At 55.9% G+C, this 20533-nt stretch overlaps 1 protein-coding gene across 8 annotated transcripts in view; it reads left to right on the forward strand.

Moving 5' to 3' along the window:
• COL16A1 (collagen type XVI alpha 1 chain) overlaps positions 1–20533 on the forward strand; it is a 56134-nt gene that overhangs the window by 24111 nt on the left and 11490 nt on the right. For 3 of the 8 annotated variants that reach the window (XM_070774590.1, XM_070774607.1, XM_070774601.1), the window contains exons 41-57: positions 638–697; positions 876–923; positions 1053–1106; positions 8102–8155; positions 8368–8400; positions 10549–10665; positions 10773–10814; positions 10896–10982; positions 11869–11913; positions 12786–12830; positions 14539–14592; positions 15145–15198; positions 15810–15863; positions 17355–17399; positions 17531–17584; positions 17897–17932; positions 18258–18320. In XM_070774590.1, coding sequence (XP_070630691.1) covers positions 638–697; positions 876–923; positions 1053–1106; positions 8102–8155; positions 8368–8400; positions 10549–10665; positions 10773–10814; positions 10896–10982; positions 11869–11913; positions 12786–12830; positions 14539–14592; positions 15145–15198; positions 15810–15863; positions 17355–17399; positions 17531–17584; positions 17897–17932; positions 18258–18320 — 945 coding nt within the window. The remainder of the gene's footprint in view (positions 1–637; positions 698–875; positions 924–1052; positions 1107–8101; positions 8156–8367; positions 8401–10548; positions 10666–10772; positions 10815–10895; positions 10983–11868; positions 11914–12785; positions 12831–14538; positions 14593–15144; positions 15199–15809; positions 15864–17354; positions 17400–17530; positions 17585–17896; positions 17933–18257; positions 18321–20533) is intronic. The other 5 variants (XM_070774614.1, XM_070774629.1, XM_070774611.1 and 2 more) reach the window with 4 other exon arrangements.

The raw sequence follows: 20533 nt of genomic DNA on the forward strand, positions 1-20533 counted from the left end.
AGGATGGGTGCTGAGGAGTCATCCTGGTCTTCTTGCCACCCACCAGCTCCCTGGTTCCAGGTTGCAGGGGGCCCCAAACACTTCCCACCTCACCTGGTTGCCAGCCCAGGGCTGGCTCTGGAGCCCAGAGAGCTCCAGGTCTCCCTACAGCAGGCAGCTGCATTTTCAGATGAGTGCCGAGTCACAGGACAGGGGAAGGAACTGGGTTCAGAAGAACCAGTGAGAGGACAGGGATGTGAGGGACCAGGAGAGAAGAGCATGGAAGGCGGGCTGGGCCAAGGGGAATGAGGCTGAGAACCTGTGCAGTCGCAGATGGTGATGAAGCTGAAAGGCAGTAATAGGAAGGGCTCTTGTTTTCTGAGTGCTTGGCATGTGGCAGGAACTCTGTATACATTCATCCAGTCCATCCTCATGACAGTCTATGCAGTGGGCATTATTACCCCCATTGTACAGATGAGGAGACTGAGGTTCAAAGAGGTTGAACAGATTACTCAAGGGCATAGTCATAAGAGGCAGATCCTGGATTTAAACCCTGCCCTCTCCATCTCTGGAGCCCACCCTGCCTTCCCACTGTCAGTTTCCAGAGGGTACTCCATCCTTGCCCCTCTGCCACTGACAAAGGCTCTTCTCTTTTCAGGGCGAGCCGGGGGAGTGTTCTTGCCCCTCCCGAGGGGACCTCATCTTCTCTGGCATGCCGGTAAGTGGTGCCAAGAGCCTTCCCCCCGAACCTGGGGGAGAGGCCTGGCTTTCTGCCCCGTGCCCATGATGCACGGGCCCCCGTGCCCTGGCCAGCTGCCTCCCCACGCAGCCCTGCGCTTGGTGTGGACGTTGCCTATAACCTCTCCCCTTCTTTTGCGACCCCCACTCCCACCCAGGGTGCTCCGGGACTTTGGATGGGCAGCTCCTGGCAGCCGGGCCCGCAGGTGTGTCGCTTGTCTCCTCTGCGCCTCCTCTCGTCCGCCAGCACCCCGAGGCTTGCCCATCCTCACACCGCTGCCCCCGCAATGGGGCAGAACTTTCTTCTGGGTCTGATGATTTCTTCTCTCCCTCAGGGTCCTCCGGGTGTTCCTGGACCACCAGGCCCCCCTGGAATGCCTGGGCTGCAGGTAAAGAGGGAGAGCGGAGGGAGGGCAGGGCGACAGGGCGCATGGTCTGTGCCTGATGCCAAGTGTGCCGCCCCCTGGCCCCAACACCTGTATGTGTCATTTCTCACTCCTTGTCTCCTGCTTCCCAGACTGGTATCCAGGGCCCACTGGTCCCTGAGGGCAGGCTGTGTGTACTCCTGGCTCCTTTCTGACGCATGTCCTGTTGAGTGTAGCCCAGGCATCTCACTGACACCCGTGCCAAGCTCGGGCCTTGGTCAGCTGGCGGGAACCCAGAATCTAGGTCAGCTAACACTCCTTGACACTGGTACAGAGCTCACCATTTTGGAGCAGCATTGAACATTCATTCATGCAACAAATATTTTTGTGCATCTAGCACTTTCCATGGAGAAGACGATGGCACCCCACTCCAGTACTCTTGCCTGAAAAATCCCATGGATGAAGGAGCCTGGTGGGCTGCAGTCCATGGGGTCGCTAGGAGTCGGACATGACTGAGCGACTTCACTTTGACTTTTCACTTTCATGCATTGGAGAAGGAAATGGCAACCCACCCCAGTGTTCTTGCCTGGGGAATCCCAGGGACAGGGGAGCCTGGTGGGCTGCTGTCTATGGGGTCGCACAGAGTCGGACACGACTGAAGCGACTTAGCATCAGTAGCAGCAGCAGCACTTTCCAGGCACTGCTTTAGGTGCCAGCGACACAGCAGTGGACAGAAAGAGACCTCTGCTCTCTGGGAGCTTGTGTTGTAGTAGGAGAGACAGATGATAAGCCACAGAAAGAAATAAAATATAGTATGTTAGAAAGGGATACATCCTGATGAGAAAGCTAAAACAGGGAGTGAAGATAGGAAATGGGAGGAGCCCAGGGCAGATATTTGAGAAAAGTGTTGAAAAGAAGGGAACGTTTGAATCAAGACCTAAAGGGAAAAAAGAGAAAAATAAAAAATAAAAAGACTCAAAGGAAATGAGGAGTGAGCCTGCAATAAAGAATATTCCTGACAGACAAAGCAGTAGGTACAAAGGCCCGGGGGTGGGGACATGCCTCCCATGTCTGGGGAGCAGGAAGGAGGCCACGGAGTCGGGGAGAGAAGCAGGCGGCATGGGGAGGTCCATGTGACATCGTGGTTAGACTGTGTGTTCCAGAGCCAAGCAGCCTTACTTTGAATCCCAGGCCTGCTATGTGTTAGCTTTGTGATGCTGGCTATGTTACTTACCCTCTCTGTGTTTCAGTTGCTTCATCTGTTAAGGGGAAATAATTACCAAACCTACCTTATGGGGCTTTTGTGAGTATTGTTAAACAAGTTCAGTTCAGTCGCTCAGTCGTGTCCAACTCTTTGCAACCCCATTAACGGCAGCACACCAGGCCTCCCTGTCTACCACCAACTCCCGGAGTTCACTCAAACTCATGTCCATCAAGTCGGTGATGCCTTCATCCATCTCATCCTCTGTTGTCCCCTTCTCCTCCTGCCCCCAATCCCTCCCAGCATCAGAGTCTTTTCCAATGAGTCAACTCTTTGCATGAGGTGGCCAAAGTATTGGAGTTTCAGCTTTAGCATCAGTTCTCCAGTGAACACCCAAGACTAATTTCCTTTAGAATGGACTGGTTGGATCTCCTTGCAGTCCAAGGGACTCTCAAGAGTCTTTTCCAACACCATAGTTCAAATGCATCAATTCTTCAGCGCTCAGCTTTCTTCAACATCCATACATGACCACTGGACAAACCACAGCCTTGACTAGACGGACCTTTGTTGGCAAAGTAATGTCTCTGCTTTTGAATATGCTATCTAGGTTGGTCATAACTTTCCTTCCAAGGAGTAAGCGTCTTTTAATTTCATGGCTGCAGTCACCATCTGCAGTGATTTTGGAGCCCAAAAAAATAAAGTCTGACACTGTTTCCACTGTTTCCCCATCTATTTCCCATGAAGTGATGGGACCAGATGCCATGATCTTCGTTTTCTGAATGTTGAGCTTTAAGCCAACTTTTTCACTCTTCTCTTTCAACTTTTATCAAGAGGCTTTTTGGTTCCTCTTCACTTTCTGCCATAAGGGTGTTGTCATCTGCATATCTGAGGTACTTGATATTTCTCCCGGCAATCTTGATTCCAGCTTGTGCTTCTTCCAGCCCAATGTTTCTCATGATGTACTCTGCATATAAGTTAAATAAGCAGGGTGACAATTTACAGCCTCGATGTACTCCTTTTCCTATTTGGAACCTGTCCGTTGTTCCATGTCCAGTCCTAACTGTTGCTTCCTGACCTGTATATAGGTTTCTCAAGAGGCAGGTCAGGTGGTCTGGTATTTCCATCTCTTTCAGAATTCCCCACAGTTTATTGTGATCCACACAAAGGCTTTGGCATAGTCAATAAAGCAGAAATAGATGTTTTTCTGGAACTCTCTTGCTTTTTCGATGATCCGGTGGATGTTGGCAACTTGATCTCTGGTTCCTCTGCCTTTTCTAAAACCAGCTTGAACATCTGGAAGTTCACGGTTCACATATTGCTGAAGCCTGGCTTGGAGAATTTTGAGCATTACTTTACTAGTGTGTGAGATGAGTGCAATTGTGCAGTAGTTTGAGCATTCTTTGGCATTGCCTTTCTTTGGGATTGAAATGAAAACTGACCTTTTCCAGTCCTGTGGCCACGGCTGAGTTTTCCAAATTTGCTGGCATATTGAGTGCAGCACTTTCACAGCATCATCTTTCAGGATTTGAAATAGCTCAACTCGGATTCCATCACCTCCACTAGCTTTGTTCGTAGTGATGCTTTCTAAGGCCCACTTGATTTCACATTCCAGGATGTCTGGCTCTAGGTGAGTGATCACACCATCATGATTATCTTGGTCATGAAGATCTTTTTTGTACAGTTTTTCTGTGTATTCTTGCCACCTCTTCTTAATATCTTCTGCTTCTGTTAGGTCCATACCATTTCTGTCCTTTATCGAGCCCATCTTTGCATGAAATGTTCCCTTGGTATCTCTAATTTTCTTGAAGAGATCTCTAGTCTTTCCCATTCTGTTGTTTTCCTCTATTCCTTTGCACTGATCGCTGAGGAAGGCTTTCTTATTTCTTCTTGCTATTCTTTGGAACTCTGCATTCAGATGCTTATATCTTTCCTTTTCTCCTTTGCTTTTCACTTCTCTTCTTTTCACAGCTATTTGTAAGGCCTCCCCAGACAGCCATTTTGCTTTTTTGCATTTCTTTTCCACAGGGATGGTCTTGATCCCTGTCTCCTGTACAATGTCACAAACCTCATTCCATAGTTCATCAGGCACTCTATCTATCAGATCTAGGCCCTTAAATCTATTTCTCACTTCCACTGTATAATCATAAGGGATTTGATTTAGGTCATACCTGAATGGTCTAGTGGTTTTCCCTACTTTCTTCAATTTAAGTCTGAATTTGGCAAGAAGGAGTTCACGATCTGAGCCACAGTCAGCTCCCAGTCTTATTTTTGCTGACTGTATAGAGCTTCTCCATCTTTGGCTGCAAAGAATATAATCAATCTGATTTTGGTGTTGACCATCTGGTCATGTCCATGTGTAGAGTCTTCTCTTGTGTTGTTGGAAGAGGGTGTTTGCTATGACCAGTGTGTTCTCTTGGCAAAACTCTATTAGTCTTTGCCCTGCTTCATTCTGTACTCCAAGGCCAAATTTGCCTGTTACTCCAGGTGTTTCTTGACTTCCTACTTTTGTATTCCAGTCCCCTATAATGAAAAGGACATCTTTTTTGGGTGTTAGTTCTAAAAGGTCTTGTAGGTCTTCATAGAACCGTTCAACTTCAGCTTCTTCAGCATTACTAGTTGGGGCATAGGCTTGGATTACTGTGATATTGAATGGTTCGTCTTGGAAATGAACAGAGATCATTCTGTTATTTTTGAGATTGCATCCAAGTACTGCATTTTGGACTCTTGTGTTGACCATGATGGCCACTTCATTTCTTCTGAGGGATTCCTGCCCACAGTAGTAGATATAATGGTCATCTGAGTTAAATTCGCCCATTCCAGTCCATTTTAGTTCGCTGATTCCTAGAATGTCAACGTTCACTCTTCCCATCTCCTGTTTGACCACTTCCAATTTGCCTTGATTCATGGACCTAACATTCCAGGTTCCTATGCAATATTGCTCTTTACAGCATCGGACCTTGCTTCTATCACCAGTCACATCCACAACTGGGTATTGTTTTTGCTTTGGCTCCATCCCTTCATTCTTTCTGGAGTTATTTCTCCACTTATCTCCAGTAGCATATTGGGCACCTACTGACCTGGGGAATTCCTCTTTGAGTATCCTATCATTTTGCCTTTTCATACTGTTCATGGGGTTCTCAAGGCAAGAATACTGAAGTGGTTTGCCATTCCCTTCTCCAGTGGACCACATTCTGTCAGACCTCTCCACCATGACCTGTCTGTCTTGGGCAGCCCCACACAGCATGGCTTAGTTTCATTGAGTTAGACAAGGCTGTGGTCTGTGTGATCAGATTGGCTAGTTTCAGTGTGTCTGCCCTCTGATGCCCTCTCGCAACACCTACCGTCTTACTTGGGTTTCCTTACCTTGAACGTGGGGTATATCTTCACGGCTGCTCCAGCAAAGTGCAGCCGCTGCTCCTTACCTTGGATGAGGGGTATCTCCTCACGGCCGTATAGAACCTTGCCCGATGTATAGTAAACACACAGAAGACATTAGCCATCATTATGTCAACTACTGTTACGATTTTACATCCATTCTCTCGCATTCATCTGGGCCTACATCAACCCCAATAGGAGGGCAGTGTTATCCCCAAGTCACAGCTGAACACACTGAGGCTCTGGAAGGTGAAATATCTTGTCTGAAGTCATCGGCTAGGAATTGGCAGGGCTGGACTGGGGCTTTCCCGAGCAGGGCACTTTCGACTGACCTCCACTGCCCTGCACGGCGGCTCCCCCAGGCTTGCATGCCAGGCCACACACCCCAGAGACCCTAGGAGGCACAGACAGTGGCTTCTGTACATCTGGCTCCCAGCTCTTGAAAAAGTGAGTCCCACCTGAAAAAGCAAAGGAGAATCGCATGGAAGATTTTTACAAACTATTCCCTCTGCCCTGATGATTTATTATACACCAGCCTCCACCCTGGCCTGAGAATTGGCTCTGGGAACCCCCTTTGCTGATGGGTGCCTCTGTCAAGATTCCAGTTCTCTGTCTCTTTGAAAGCGCAGAATCAGAGCCAACTTTGGGTCCCCCACAGGCCAGCCTCACCTTTACCAAGTGTCCAGGCTTCCTGCCGCATGGCCAGGAAACAGGAATCAGTCTGCAGGGGGCTTGCGGTTTGCCAAGAGAAGCATGAGAGTCATTTCAAAGTGACCCATTAACAAGCACACGCTGATGTCATGTGAACCTGGCCAAGACACGCTGGGGGAACGAGGCAGAAAGAATGACTGCCACCAAGTCTGGGCCCAGGCACCAGAGTCCCCGTCTGGCACCAGTGCTGGAGACCAAGCCGAGGCTGCTGCCAGTGGGCACCTGCCCCATGCTAGGCCGGGGCAGGTCCCCGTGCCTGTGGTCTCCCGCAGTCCTTCCAAGGAAGAGAGAACCCAGCAGTAACTCTCTTCAGGCACAGGAACAGACTCAGAGATACACAGCATCCGGACTCCAGTAATGACATCCATTCCTACAGACATTAAGAAATGTGCGGTTCTATAGCTAGTGAACGGTGTGTAGGTAGCTCTTCAGTCTACAGTAGAGCCAAGTGGGAGGTGTGGTGCTGGGAAGGCAGGGCAAGAAACTCACAGCCTCGGGTGTGAACGAACACACGGGCAACGAAGAAGGGAGCAGGGGTGAATGATACTTTAGGGGCATGATTAGAATGAACATGGTCAAGGTGTGTTCCCCACGTCAGGTACTATTCTAAACACTTTACCTTCTTAACTCACTGAAGGCTTGGAATGAGCAGGGCTGGGTGACGGCACGTGGGGTGCAGGAGGGGCCGGGGGAGACTGACTCTAAGTCCGTCTCAGACCTGGTAGAGCCTGGCCTGAAATCAGGTGGGCTGCCAGGGAGGGTGCCAGCTTCTATTGCTGGGCGCTGCGCCTTGAAGGGAGGCCGGCTGTCAGAGTAGACCAAGAAAACCCCGTGGTGGGGAGCAGCGGTGCATTCATGCAGCACATAGTTGACGCATGCCTCCTCCAGGGCACTGGGGATTTAAAACCGAACACACGCCCAGCTTCCGTGGAGTATTTAACATGCAAATGTGCATCATGTGTCTGTAAGGGGAACAGAGTCTGGGTGGCAAACACTGAACGTGAGCATTGCAGGTGCCAGGCTCTGCCTTGATCTCCTTTACGCCTCCCTGTAAACTATCCCTGTTTTACAGAAAAGGAAACGGAGGCAGAGATTTTTTTCCCCTCCCAAGCAGCCTGCCAAAAGTTGGGCAGGTGGTCAGTTAGGACCTGCACCTGGATGGGCCTGACTCCCGGCCTCCCCTCTGTGTGCGCATGAGCGTTCTGGGAGATGCTTTTTGAGGAATGATGCTGAAATAGTCGTTAAGAGGGCGGTTGAAGTCAATGGTCCTCAGTCTGCATCTCGCCTCTGTGCCTTGCTCGTCCTGTGACCTTTAGCAAGTTACTTGCCTCTCCGAGTTCTTCGTCTTGTTTTTAAGCTGGAGATAACACCCAACACACTGAAACAATTGTGGTGACTAAATGAGAAAATACAGTGAGAAAATATAGGAAAAGTACTTAGCACAGAAAGAAACCATAGTTATTTACTACACAGAAGACCCTCTGCCCCTAACGTGTAGGGGAAGAACTCTTTTGGACTGTCTTAGTGGGAGGGTCCCCACTCTGGGCCTACCTCAGCTACCCCTACAAACCATCTGGAGACTTTCGAGCTGAGAAGAGACATCAGCTTTGTGCCAGCCCAGGCTCTCAGCTCTGCAGGATGAAGGGAAGGGGCAGTGATGGTGAGAATGAATCAGAGGGACCTGCAGGCTAGAGAGAGGTGTCCACTCACCCGTGTCTCTTCTTGGCTGCAGGGGGTGCCCGGGCACAACGGTTTGCCAGGACAGCCCGGGCTAACTGCAGAACTGGTAGGTACTGGCCAGATCTCATTGCCTGCCGCCTCCCCCACTCTTCTCGGGGCTGAGTTTGCCACGCCAGCACCCTTAGCCTCAGTGGGGGTCCCTCTTCCCTCCCTCTTCCCAGGCTGGGAGAAGCCTGGATGCCATGTGGCTTCCCAAGGCTTCACCTGGTGCCCTAAGTCCCCATACCCCTTCTGAGCCCTCGTGTCTGTCTCTTTCAGGGATCCTTGCCCATTGAACAGCACCTCCTGAAGGTAAGAGCATCAGAGGAAGGGCACAGGAACTGGCAGGGCTTCCCCTAAGGGGATTGTCATAGTCAGCGCTCAGCTGCATGGCGCCGCTCACAGAGAGCTGGAGATGGAGCTGTTTGTGGGGACCAGGCATGTCACACATCTGTATAAGGGGGCCTAACATAGTGCTGGCTCAGAACAGACCCCCCAGTCAGTGTTTGCTGAACGAGCATTTGAAGGAATCCTGCAAAGGCACCCATGTGGCCATGGGTGCTCTTGCCAACTGCACCTGTGAGACCTGCCCACAGCTGCCGCTGGTGAGGTCACACAGGTGGAGCGGGCAGGGGGAAGGTGCACTCTTCCGGCTGCCAGACAGGGAGGGGCCTGTGAGGGTTATGCGCTATGGTTGACTGGGTGAGGGCCTGGAAGAAGCCTCCGCTGTCCCCTGGTCAATTCAGAAAGAATCCAGGAAGGAGCGGGGTTTGAGAGGCAATTCTAGTGGTGCAAGAACCAGGAGCTGGGGCCTGGTGGGAGAGCTGGCCTGGGCCAGGGCTGTCAGCAGCATTAAGTCCACACCCCAGGGCCATGGTCTGGTCTGACCTCCCACGCTGGGCACCACGGGTGACACAGCCTTTCATTGCTCAATCACCTCTAAAGACCAGATCAGGACTCTTCCTCCTCCAGCTCAGCATCCCTAGGGGTCCCTCCCAGGCCCTGGCCTCCAGAGCCCCGCCCCGTCCTGGTCACCCCCTTCTAGCCCTGGCTGGTAAGTGCTCTGGATCTCCCATGAGTCCAGCGGTTCTGCTCAGAACACAGCATGGGGTGCCCCACCCTGCTGTGGACAGCAGTCATTGTCAGAAGTAGCTTGAGGTTGGGTTAACCTCCTGGCGATAGTTATAGGTTGGATCATGGTGAGGCTGTGGCAATGAACCCCAGCTCTTCCGCCCTAGGCCTCTGGCAAGCCGAGGTTCCCCAAGGTCTGCCCCTGGGCAAGTGATGGTATGACTCCACAGGTAGCATTCAACAGTCTCTGTGTAACATGTCATCTGACAGCTTCGAGATCAAGTGCTCCATGGAGGGCCCCCGACAGGAACCGAGTGTGGTCTGGAGAAGGGGTCCGATGGCGCCCCAGGGGGTGCTGACTCCCACAGGCTCCCACAGCCCAGGGGAAGCCTGAGTCTGTGGACAGAGCGCTCGTTACACCCTCAGATCAAACTCCAATCCAGGGTCCCACTTAACTTTAGATAAGTCAGGCTGTCTCTTTCAGCCTTGGCTTTCTCATCTCCAGAGTGCTTGTAAGATGACCCGCCTCATTGCACTGTCTGGGTTGAATGCGATCATGTGCAGAGGCCTGTCACCACGGCTGGTGTCACGAGTGCTGAGTCAATGACAACCATTATCATTGAGCTTCACAGCGAACAGTGGCGATGGAGCGGCAGCTCCTCTAGAGGCCCATGGATGCCTCCCCACCCCACCAGGCTGTGGATAGATGCCCGGCTCCCGAGTCCTCTGAAACTGTAGTCTAGTTTTCACTAGAAGGTTTCATTTTGAAGGGGAGCGAGGACTCATAGCCTCCATCAGACTCTCAGAGAGGTCTGTGACCCCGAGAGGTTAAAGCCTCCAGGAAAGAGGAGGACCTTTCTTGTCACAGGAAGACTTCAGGCCCGCACACTGGGGAGCCTGTGACAGCCGGGACCTGCTGTCCCATCCCCAAGGCTGCAAAGGGCCGGCAGCTGTTTCCTTGGCTCCCATGGGCAGAGGAGCTGCTGTGTGGAGCTGGCCTTTTCAGGCTGAATCCTGGTGGCATGTCCTCACAGTGGGCGCAGGTTGCAAGAACAGCCAGGACAGATGGTCACCCCTCCCCACCGGCAGGCCCCTCCGCCTCCTCCCACACAGCTCTCTGCAAAGTGGCGTTGGCTTGGCCCCACCCGAGCTTCTTCCTGGAGGGAACTCAAAGCCAGTGTTGGGACTGGGTCCCCAGAGGAGGCAGCTGAGCGGCTGCAGGGATGTGGCTGGGGAGGAAGAGAACGGTGGCTGGGGAGGTCCTAAGAGTGTGGGTGGGGGTCCAGTCTGCAGGGCACCCCGGACTGGGTTTGGAGCAGGCATGCCCCCCATCCAGCCCATCCTGGCCCTTCTCTGGCCCTGGCCCCACCACCCTCCCCTTCTCATCAGAGCATCTGCGGGGACTGTATCCAGGGCAAGATGGCTCACGAGGTGGCCCTCATGGAAAGCGGAGAGAAGGGAGACCAGGGCATCCCCGGCGTGCCAGGCCTCGACAGTTGCACCCAGGTAGGAGGTGGGGGCGGGGGGTGGGGGGCTCGGGGTGGCCCTGGTTGGGGGGCGAGCTCCCTGGCTGACCCCCTGATGCTGACTGGGCCTCCGGCTGTCATCCGCAGTGCTTCATGGAGCGGGAGCGCCCGAGAGCCGAGGAGGCCCGGGTGAGTGGGCCTCCATCTTCTCCTCGCCTCCTGCCCCGTGTCCCACGGGGCTGCTCACACTCACCGTCCATCCCGCTCCAGGGGGACAACCACGAGGGAGACCCGGGCTGTGCAGGGAGCCCCGGGCTGCCGGGACCTCCGGGACTGCCTGGCCAGAGAGGAGAAGAGGTAAGAGCCTGGGCTGGGCCCCAAGGTGGCTGGAGTCTGCACCTCAATGACCCTCGGTTCCTGAGGGCAGTCTCATTCCTGCCAGCAGTCTCCTTGGACCTTCTGGTGGCTCCTCGTCTTCCCCTGGGAGTCCTTCAGGGGCCGTAAGGCGTCAGGCCACCCCACACCCCTCTCTGCGCTGGCTTCATCTGCCTGCCTGGCGCCCGGGGCCTCCTCGCAGTGCTGGGCCCTCGGCCACTCTTCTTCCCTCGGCCTGCAGCTCTTTCTTCTCCAGGGCCCACTCCCTCACCCCTTCAGCTCCACCCCCCCCCTTTTTTTCCCCAAAGATCACCTTCTCAGTGAGATATTCCCTGTTGTTCAGTCACTAAGTCACGTCCGACTCTTTGCTGGACCACGGCACGCCAGGCTTCCCTGTCCCTCCCCATCTCCCAGAGACCTTCCTTGACCATCTTCTAGAAGGGAGCCCCCCACACACCCCGCATCCCTCGAGCCCCAGGCCCGCTCCCTGCCCCGCGCGCCTCGCCCTCTGGCGTCCTGTGTTTCCTTCCCTCGGGAACACACTGCAGGCATCGGCTGAGCACTCACCAGCCCCTGTTCGATTCTTTCCTGTCCACCTCTTCCCAGAACGTAAGGGCCACAAGGCAGGGATTTTAACGTCCCAATTACTGTTGTGTCTTCAGCACCTGGGTTGGTGCTCAGTACGTAACAGTTGCTCGATAAATGTTTGCTGGATGATTGAACGGACCGAATGAAAGCTTTACCAACCAGCGCTGACAGCAGCTGCCTCTTGACTCTGTGGCAGGCTGGCAGGGAGGGCTGTGGAGACCCGCCCTGGGCGCTGCGAGCTCTGAGCCTGTTCATTTATTTCCCGTGGCTTCCTTCGCAGGGTCCACCTGGTATGAGGGGCTCCCCGGGTCCTCCAGGCCCTATTGTGAGTATCTGTGGTCTTCTGGGCTGCTTGAGAGGCTCTCAAAGGAGACGTAAAACCCAGACACCATTCTGCTGCCTTGTCCCAGGAAGCTGGGCAGGACAGAAAGGGGAACGTCTTCTGCCTTTCCCTCGTCACAGCGTCTGCGGGGACTGTGGTCTCCCACCTCCGAATCCCCCAGAGCTGGCCCGCTCCGCCCCCTTGTGCCTGTGGTCCTGCTTAGAGGAGGCCTCGGGGCATATCCGTGTTTCCCTCTCCGCCCACCCCCCATCCCTGCTGTGTTTTGCACGACGGCTCACGGTCTGGATTGTCAGGAAAGCGTGTGGCAACCTGCAGGCAGGGGCCAGAAGCTAAGATGGAGCCGTCCTCCATGGCTCTGTAGGGCCAGTCTCTAGGACAAGCCTGCAGAGGCCAGCCTAGGAGCATCTCCCCTGGCGTTGACATGGCAGGGTCGTAGAAGTGACTAGGAAAACCTGGAAGAACTGAAAACGCTTCCTTTGGAGGAAAAAAAAAAAAATTGGCCGGTGGGAGCCATCTTAGAACCAGGGAGTCCCGAGCCGGGGGCCTGTGGAGGTCAGGTAACAGGCACCATGGGCTTCCACTCTGGCACTGGGGTTCACCTGGACGCGGGAAGATGTGGGCCAGCGGTCTAACTGCGGGGGCTGTTGTGCGTCTCCACCATCAGCAGAGCCATTCATTCTTCCTGGAGCCGAGGCGAGGAGCAGGTGGCTTCTGGGCCAAGACCTGGGACGAGTCTCTTTTCTAGCTGCCTTGATAAGACCCCATGACTTCCTTTCCCCGTGAGCCCTCAGCCCCAGACCGTGACCCAGGGTTACTGTGCTTGTGAGATGTGACCTGCCTGTTTCTCCCACCAGGGCCCCCCAGGTTTTCCTGGTGCTGTTGGCTCCCCCGGATTGCCTGTAAGAACCTAGCGCTGCTCGACCTCCCCTCCCCTGCCAGCCAGGTCTCTGTGGCTCTTGCTCGTCTCCCTTCCTGCCATGCCCTGGCCTCCCTCCTCCGTGTGTGTGCGTGCGTGTGTCATCGTCGTCATACCCCCGCAGGCTCGGTAGCTAACGACACAGGTTCCCTGAGGTCCCAGCAGCTTGGACAGCCTCCCAGTCTCTGACTCTCTTTCCATTTTTCCCTTCTCCCTCTTCTCCTGCTCTCTCTCTCTTTCTCTCATCGTCTGTCTTCTCCCCCACTTCCGTTTCCCTTTTTTCTCTCCCACAATCACACATCACTCCCCCCTAAATCCTCCGGAGCTATTTTACCTTCTTATTTTAAGCTGTTGCCTCTAGGGGCCTCTTTATTCCCTCCCTTCTCACTCTGCCTCCTGCTTCTCCCACCTTTGGTGTTGACTGAAGATTTGCTGAAAGTAGTTCTTGGGGCCCTGCCAGGCGCCTGGCACAGAGCCCGGCAGAGATGCCAAAGCTTTAGGGCTTCACACTGCAGGCTGGCACGGGTTCACTGCCCTGCTGCTTGGCGGGGCTGGTCCAGAGGCGCCCCAGGGATTTCAAGGCGGCCACGCTTGCAACCTTTCCCATCATCCTAGGGGAAGCTTCCTCCTCTTCCCTTCTTCTTCTTTGGCTCCGGGCCAAGTCTGCTCTGAGGCTGGGCATGTGGTGCCAGCAGTAGGGTTTCCGGGGGTCACAGGGCCCTGCCCCTCCTGCCCAGTGTCTTGGCCACCTCCTTCTGCCTGGTGTCGTTAATTGTTCTGCCTTCGTCATCATCACAAGTACGTTTAAGTCCTTCTCATCCTCACTGTTGCTCCCTTCTGGGTCATGGAAACTAACCTCCTGTTTTGTCGGACTTCATGTTCCCGGGGTTGGCTCCTCTCCTCCCAGGGCTGGTGATGGCAGCTCAGGGAGCAGGGCCCCTCCTTGTCACAGCTCCATCTGTCCCCACGTCCTCATCCTGGCCGGACCTTGTCTGTTTCTGCTTGCTTGGGTGGAGGGGCCATCTGTCCGTCTAGCCATCTGTCTTGTGTCGTGGAAAGGTTTGGGCACCGCGTCTCTGGAAGGCATGAGGGAGAAGGGGCAGACACAGCCCCTTAACGGTGTGTGTTGCATCTATGAAGTCCAGGTTGAGGATGAGGGATGGGGACTCTACTTTGCAACAGATATCCCCAAAGAGACAGGGACTGCTCTGGAGGGAGCCTTCCTGAGTCCTTCCCCAGCATCCCTAAAGGAAGTTGATTTTTGCCTGGGGTTGGGGACGGGGGGCTTGGACAGGTAAGTGTCGGGCATCGGGTAATACATCTTGGTGGGGAGCACTCTAGGGACACCTCTGCTGACAGTTGCCCCTCGGAGGGAGCACATGTGTCACTCTCCTGAAGGTGCGCCCCAGACAGTGGTCACAGTAGGACCCACCAGTGACAGTCACCCGCCTGGGCGGTATCTCTCTCTGGTGGCCCATCGTGGGGGCCCTCGATGTGCCTCTGACGGTGCTGCCCTTCTGGGTCCACCCCCTCTGGTCACTTTGCTGGGGACACTCTGGGGGCCACCAGCAGCCACCACCCCTCCACCTTTGCCTAGAATGGGAACACAGGGCTGCGGGGCTGTGGGGAGGAGGCAGGGGCTGGGTGGGGACTGCCCTCCCCTGCAGTTTCTCATGATTTTTCTCTCCAAGGGTCTTCAAGGAGAGCGAGGCCTCAGGGGCCTGACAGGAGAGAAGGGGGAGCCGGTAAGAGGGGGTGGCAGGGGGTGGTGATACATGAAGAGCCCTGGGGAGACGGGTTGGGCCCCCTGGGGCGGTTGTCAAGTGGAAGACGGGGAGGTGAAACTCTTTGCCCCTCAGCCCTGATTCCCTCAGCACTGGGATCTTCACAAGCCCTCAGGATCCAAGGAAGCCGATCTCCAGGTGCCCTCACTCCTGTTAGGGGCAGACACCCCCATCCCCGGGGGCTTCCTCGCTCCCTCTTCCTGCAGCGTTTGGCCTGCTCCTTTCACTCCCCAACCCCGGTCCTCATCAACCCCCACCTGGGGGGGTCTCCTCCTTTGGCTCGGTCCCCCAGGGTCCAGGCCTCTGGTGGTGGTCTCCACTGAGGGAAGCTGGCCTAGGGGACACGGCCTGAGGTGGTGGCTGTCCTGGGGGGCGGACTGGTGGCTGTCCCCGGGGTGGACTGGCACCTGCTGAGGGGCAGCTGCAGGCCAGCTGGCCTTGGCCACCCTCTTACCCAGGGAGGGTGACAGAAACGTTGAAGGGCTGGCCCATCACGTCTCCCTTTCTTTGCAGGGTCCTCCAGGGCAACCTGGTTACCCAGGCGCCATGGGCCCCCCAGGACTGCCTGTGAGTAAGCAGGCCCAGGTCGGGGACAGGGTGGGGGGGGCCGGGGAGGCGGGGTGGGGGTGGGGGGTCCCGGTGCCCAGGGGTGGTGGTCAGAACAGGACCAGGCTTGAGCAGCCTCAGTATGCTTCCTCCTTTATAAGCATTTCAGCGGGTGTTTTCTGCCAGGCTGTCCATTCAGAGACCAACCTCCCCTCCCCTCCCCCGGCCATATAAACCCCCTTGGGAGTGGGAGTTGGCCCACCTCTCTGCTTTGGGGGGAGCCCACAGCAGTCGCTACACATCAGGGGCCAGAGGCTCAGAGCAGCCGGAGCCTCCCAGGGAGAGGACTGAAGGTTGTCTGGTGGGGAGGGGGAGGGAAAGTTGGGGAGACCCCGCGGAGGCCCGAGTTCGGTAGACATGACTACCCTCCTCCTCTCCACCGAATGGTGGTGGGAAACCCGGAGCCGGGCTCCCGCTCAGAGAGCACCCCACCCCACTGGTTCCCAGCCTCTTCCTGGGCGCCATCTGCGCCCAAGTGCCAGTCTGGGTGCCAGCTGCAGTCTCCACCCCTCTCATCGCGCCGCGCCAGGCAGGCCGTGGGGCTAATTCCCTCTCTCTTTGCTGCCTGTCAGGGCATCAAGGGGGAGCGAGGCTACGCGGGTTCCCCGGGAGAGAAGGGAGAATCGGTGAGTGCCTGAGTGCTGCTCCCGCGCAGGGGCGGGAGGAAGGGCTTCAGATGGCTGGTCCCTGCCCGCCCACCTCCTCCTCCACTGCCGCTGCCTGGAGAGCTTCCCAGCTGCCCCGTGAACGCGAGACGTGACCCCAGCTTCCCAACCCCCTGAATCCTCCAGCTGCGTCTCAAGCAGTCGGTGCTGCCGGCTGGTTGCTGCGGGGGCGGCAGCTGTGAGGAGGATCCGCCGGGTTTAGTGGAGATGGCTTGGAGGGGCTGCCTGGAAGAGGGGACCTCCTCCCACCCCACGCCCACAGGCTGGAGAGCCAGCCCAACACTCTGGACCCCGCTGCCTCCAAGCCTGTCTCAGGCCACCCAGACCCAATGGTGGCTCAGCCAGTGTGCCAGACCCACCCTGAGCTCAGGTCATCAGTGGGAGCCTCCCGTGACTGGGCTCACGCCGGGTCCTGCAGCTAGTTAGTGAATTAGGGTGGACGCTGGACTTGAACCCATCCCTGTTTGTTTCTAGCCTCCCCAAACCTTTGTCTTCCCTTCCCCATCACTCATGCCGCCCACCCACAGCCGCTGGTGAGGCCAGATAGGATGCTGTAAACCCCGGTTGTGCCTTTATTCAATAGCACATCTTTCTCCAGGGGCCTTCTAGGTGCCAGGCTCTGTTCTGAAGATTCCTTGACAGATAAAACAGGCAGTTGGGCCCCTGGCCCTCAGGGAGCTAAGTTCCAGTGGGACAAGCAGATAACAGATGAATAAACAGATACACATAAATTAGGAGAGATGGGACTGGTGGAAAAAATCAAGCTGGAGCCATGAACAGGATGCTGTAGACAGAGGGTTAGGGAGGCCTCTCTAAGGGGGTGGCATTGGAGCTGAGCCTTGAATGGAGCTTCAGGGTCAAGGGTGGGGAAGGACATTTGGTTGTCCATGCTGGGGAATCCCAGAGGGAGAGGCCACGGGTGGGGGCACCCCTGGAACAGATTGGTGCCATGGATGGTTTGATAAGGTTTCAAGAGACCTGGAAAGGATAAGGGATGGCAGACATTCTAGGTAGAGGGGACAGTCAGTGGTGTGAATGTATGGTATTCAGGGAACAGCAGTCGGACCAAACCAGGCAGAAGATAAGAAAAGGAGAGGGAAGTGAAGCAGGAATGGGTGGTTGGTATCAGATCACAGGATGCCTTGAAACTCAGCGTTCGGTTGGCGGAGGGGAGCCATGGAGGGTGTTGGAGCAAGAGGGTGTTATAATCAGAGCTGTGTTGAAGAAGAGGAGCTGGCACTTAGAGTGAACTCAGAAGTGGCAGAACTAGTTAAGAGGCTGGTTCAGTAGCTCAGGCAAGGGAAAGGGCGGCCAAACACCAGGGAGAGGAGTCCTGCAGCCTGGAAGTGCCTCCGCCACATCCCTGCCTCTGCTCTGCGCCCAGCCCCTGCCCCAAGCCCTGATCCCCCTCCCCCAGCCAGAGGGACTGATTCTGCTCCTTTGTGCCACCAGGGCCCACCAGGATCTGAAGGCCTCCCAGGGCCCCCAGGCCCAGCGGTGAGTGAGGAAGGGGACAGGGAGATGTGGACATGAGAATCCCTGATCCTGCCTTGGAGTCTGGGGGACAGGACAGTTGCATGGGGGGTTGCATCTGGGGGTTCCAGATGCATTGTTCTCTGTGGTGACAGGGTCCCCGAGGAGAGCGAGGGCCCCAAGGAAGCTCGGGTGAGAAAGGAGACCAGGTGAGTGGTGACAGGGACCTAGCTGGTTGTTCTGACCACTGTCAAGGGCTGGGGGGAGGCAGGGAAGGGGGCCTCTCCCCGGTGGTCACTCTTATGTATGGGAGTGGGGACCAGCTGTAGCCTCCCAGCCTCCACCATCCTTGAGCTGTAACCTCACCTCCTGCCCAGAGCCTCACCTGCCGGCCTTTGGGGGCAGAGTGGAGGACAAGGCCCCACGACTCGAAGCAGCCTCACTGTGTCACTCTTTCCACCTGGGCAGCCAGGCTGGAGAGAGGGTGGCACAGCACACTGCCCCTTGCTTTCTTCCCCTAGGGATTCCAAGGGCAACCCGGCTTTCCAGGCCCCCCGGTGAGTGCAGACACAAAGCCAGCTCTGTCGGGATGCTCCCAGTCTGTCAGGGGCAGGCCTCCTGAGGCCAGGCCGCATGAGGGTGGGCCTGGGGAGGGGAGGGAGGAAGGCCCGGGAGGAGGAACGGCCTGGGTGGTCAGGCCTGATTCCAGGAACAGAGACCCGGAGAGCAAGGCCTCCTGGGTGGGCCCCAGCAGCCCAGCAGCCCGGAAGTCAAAAAAAACGCATCATGTTAACACAACGGGAAGGACACCCAAGAGGAAGAAGGAAGTGGAGCTCTTTTCCAGCCCCACGTTCATCCTTGCCTGCTCCTTTGTTGGTTTAGGGTCCCCCTGGATTCCCAGGCAAAGCTGGAGCACCTGGCCCACCCGGCCCCCAAGCGGAGAAGGTGAGCAGGACCTCCAAGTTGGCCACACTCACAGATCTGAGCCACGCAGCTCCTAGCCCCTGTCTGCCCCCTCCCACCCCCACTGCCCCCCCCCCCCACACACACCTAGTATCAGGCCTTCAGAAATTCAAGGACTGACTCAGTTATAGCAAGGATGGGCAAAGAGACTCGAGAACGGGCCCAGCAATTTCTGTAGGGCAACAGGGCCGGGCAAACCAGTGGGCCACCAGGGCTGGGTCCAGGATGCCTCCTGGCCTCTGTGCCACCAAGCTCTGCACCTCCCCTAGTAGGAGAGGAGGCTGGGGAAAAGGCAGAGGGGTGTGGTGAGAGGTGGCCCACTAGAATGTGACAAGGTGGCCTGGGCCAGCTTGCAGCTCCTCTAGGGCCGGGCAAGGAGTTGAGAGAAGCACATCCAAGACTGGAAACCCCCTGTTTAGCAGCGAGAGGAGCTCTGGGCGTTTGCCTTCTGGGTCTGACAACAGCAGGAAAGGGGAATGGGCCTCCTGGGGAGCCAGGCTCAGAGTGTCCCCAAGGGCCAAAGAGGGTAGGCATGGCCTGTGACCTGGTGACAAGGGCGGGAAGGAGCAGCAGTCGGGGAGCGCCCACACTGGCCATCCCTGGGTTTGGCTTTGGGACTAGCTCTGCTTTTGGTTTTGGTCTTTAGGGCTTCGCTTGTAGCTAAGCGGGTAAAGAACCTGCCTGCAATGCAGGAGACCCGGGTTCGATCCCTGGGTTGGGAAGATCCTCTGGCGAAGGAAATGGCAACCCACTCCAGTATTCTTGCCATGGAGAATCCCATGGACAGAGGAGCCTGGCAGGCTGCAGTCCATGGGGCTGCAAGAATCGGACACAACTTAGCCTCTAAACCACCGCTGCTTTGGTCTGGAGGCTGACGTCCCTGACTCAGCCCGCCCTCTGGGCTTCTCCAGATGTGACAGGCGGGCAGTGTCAGGAGGTGTCAGGAGGCCCGTAGTCTCACCTGTGAACTTGGAGTGGGAGGATCACGGCCCAGAGGGAGGGGCAGGAGGTCTGTAGCCTCGCCTCTTTCCTCTGAAAGCGGGAAAGGACTCCTAGAAGGGGCCACCTTGGTCTAAGTTCAGGTGAAGAAATGAGGCCCAGAGAATGCTGGAAGGCCCTGGAATGCTGGTGGCATTCCAGGGCACAGCAAGATAGCAAAAGAGCTAAGATTTGTCCCCCCCACCCCCAACCCCACTCAGGAGAACCCCCACACCCTTGCTGCCTCCCCGATCAGCCATGATTGAGGCAGTGGTGGGTGCCATCTCCCTTTACCTGGGTGGCGGCCCCCGCCAGAGTCTTCCGTGCTGGCTCTGTATCCAGGGCTGCCTGCTCTCCTTAGGCCAGTCATTGCCTACTCCCAAACCTCTGGGCAGCGGTTCTCCAGCTTGACTCCCTGCGGGGCCGCCATTTCCTGGGGTTGTGCTGACCCCTCCTGGTAACTGGTGGCATTGCAGTACCACCCGAAGCTCTCTCCCCCTGACCCCTCCCATGGGGTCTCTGTCTGGAGCCCTTCCCCTTGGCGAGCCCCACAGCCACTGACTGCTCCAGGGCAGCCAGCCTCTTGCCCCTGGGGAAATGCTGCCACCTGCCCTACTAAGCTGCCTGCCTCGCCCTCCCTTCTCTGATAAACATTCTAATTCACACATTCTCTCCCACCTTCTCCCCTGCTCTGAACTGTCAGTGGCACCCCAGTGCCTGTAGCGGTGTTTTTTGGGCTTTATTTTGTAGTTCCCAAGGCTTTTCCCTCATAGCTCAGTTGATAAAGAATCTGCCTTCAATGCAGGAGGCCCGCATTCAATTCCTGGGTGGGAAAGATCCCCCGGAGAAGGAAACGGCAGCCTTCTCCAGTATTTTTGCCTGAAGAATCTCATGGACAGAGGAGCCTGGCAGGCTACAGTCCATGGGGGTCACAAGAGTTGGACACGATTTAGCGACTAAACCACCATCACAAGGCTTTTACACAGAATCTCATGTGAATGCTCAATCTATAAAGCAGACTTGCCCGGCAGTCCAATGGTTAAGACTTCGCCTTCTGATGCAAGAGGTGTGGGTTCGATTCCTGGTGGCAGAGCTAAGATCCCACATGCCTTGGGCCCAAAAAAAAAAACCAAAAAAACAAAAAAATAGAGCAGAAGCAATATGGTAACAAATTCAATAAAGACTTTAAAAATGGTCCATATTAAAAAAAATCTTAA

Source organism: Bos indicus, chromosome 2, assembly GCF_029378745.1.
Source record: "Bos indicus isolate NIAB-ARS_2022 breed Sahiwal x Tharparkar chromosome 2, NIAB-ARS_B.indTharparkar_mat_pri_1.0, whole genome shotgun sequence".
NCBI lineage: Eukaryota > Metazoa > Chordata > Mammalia > Artiodactyla > Bovidae > Bos > Bos indicus.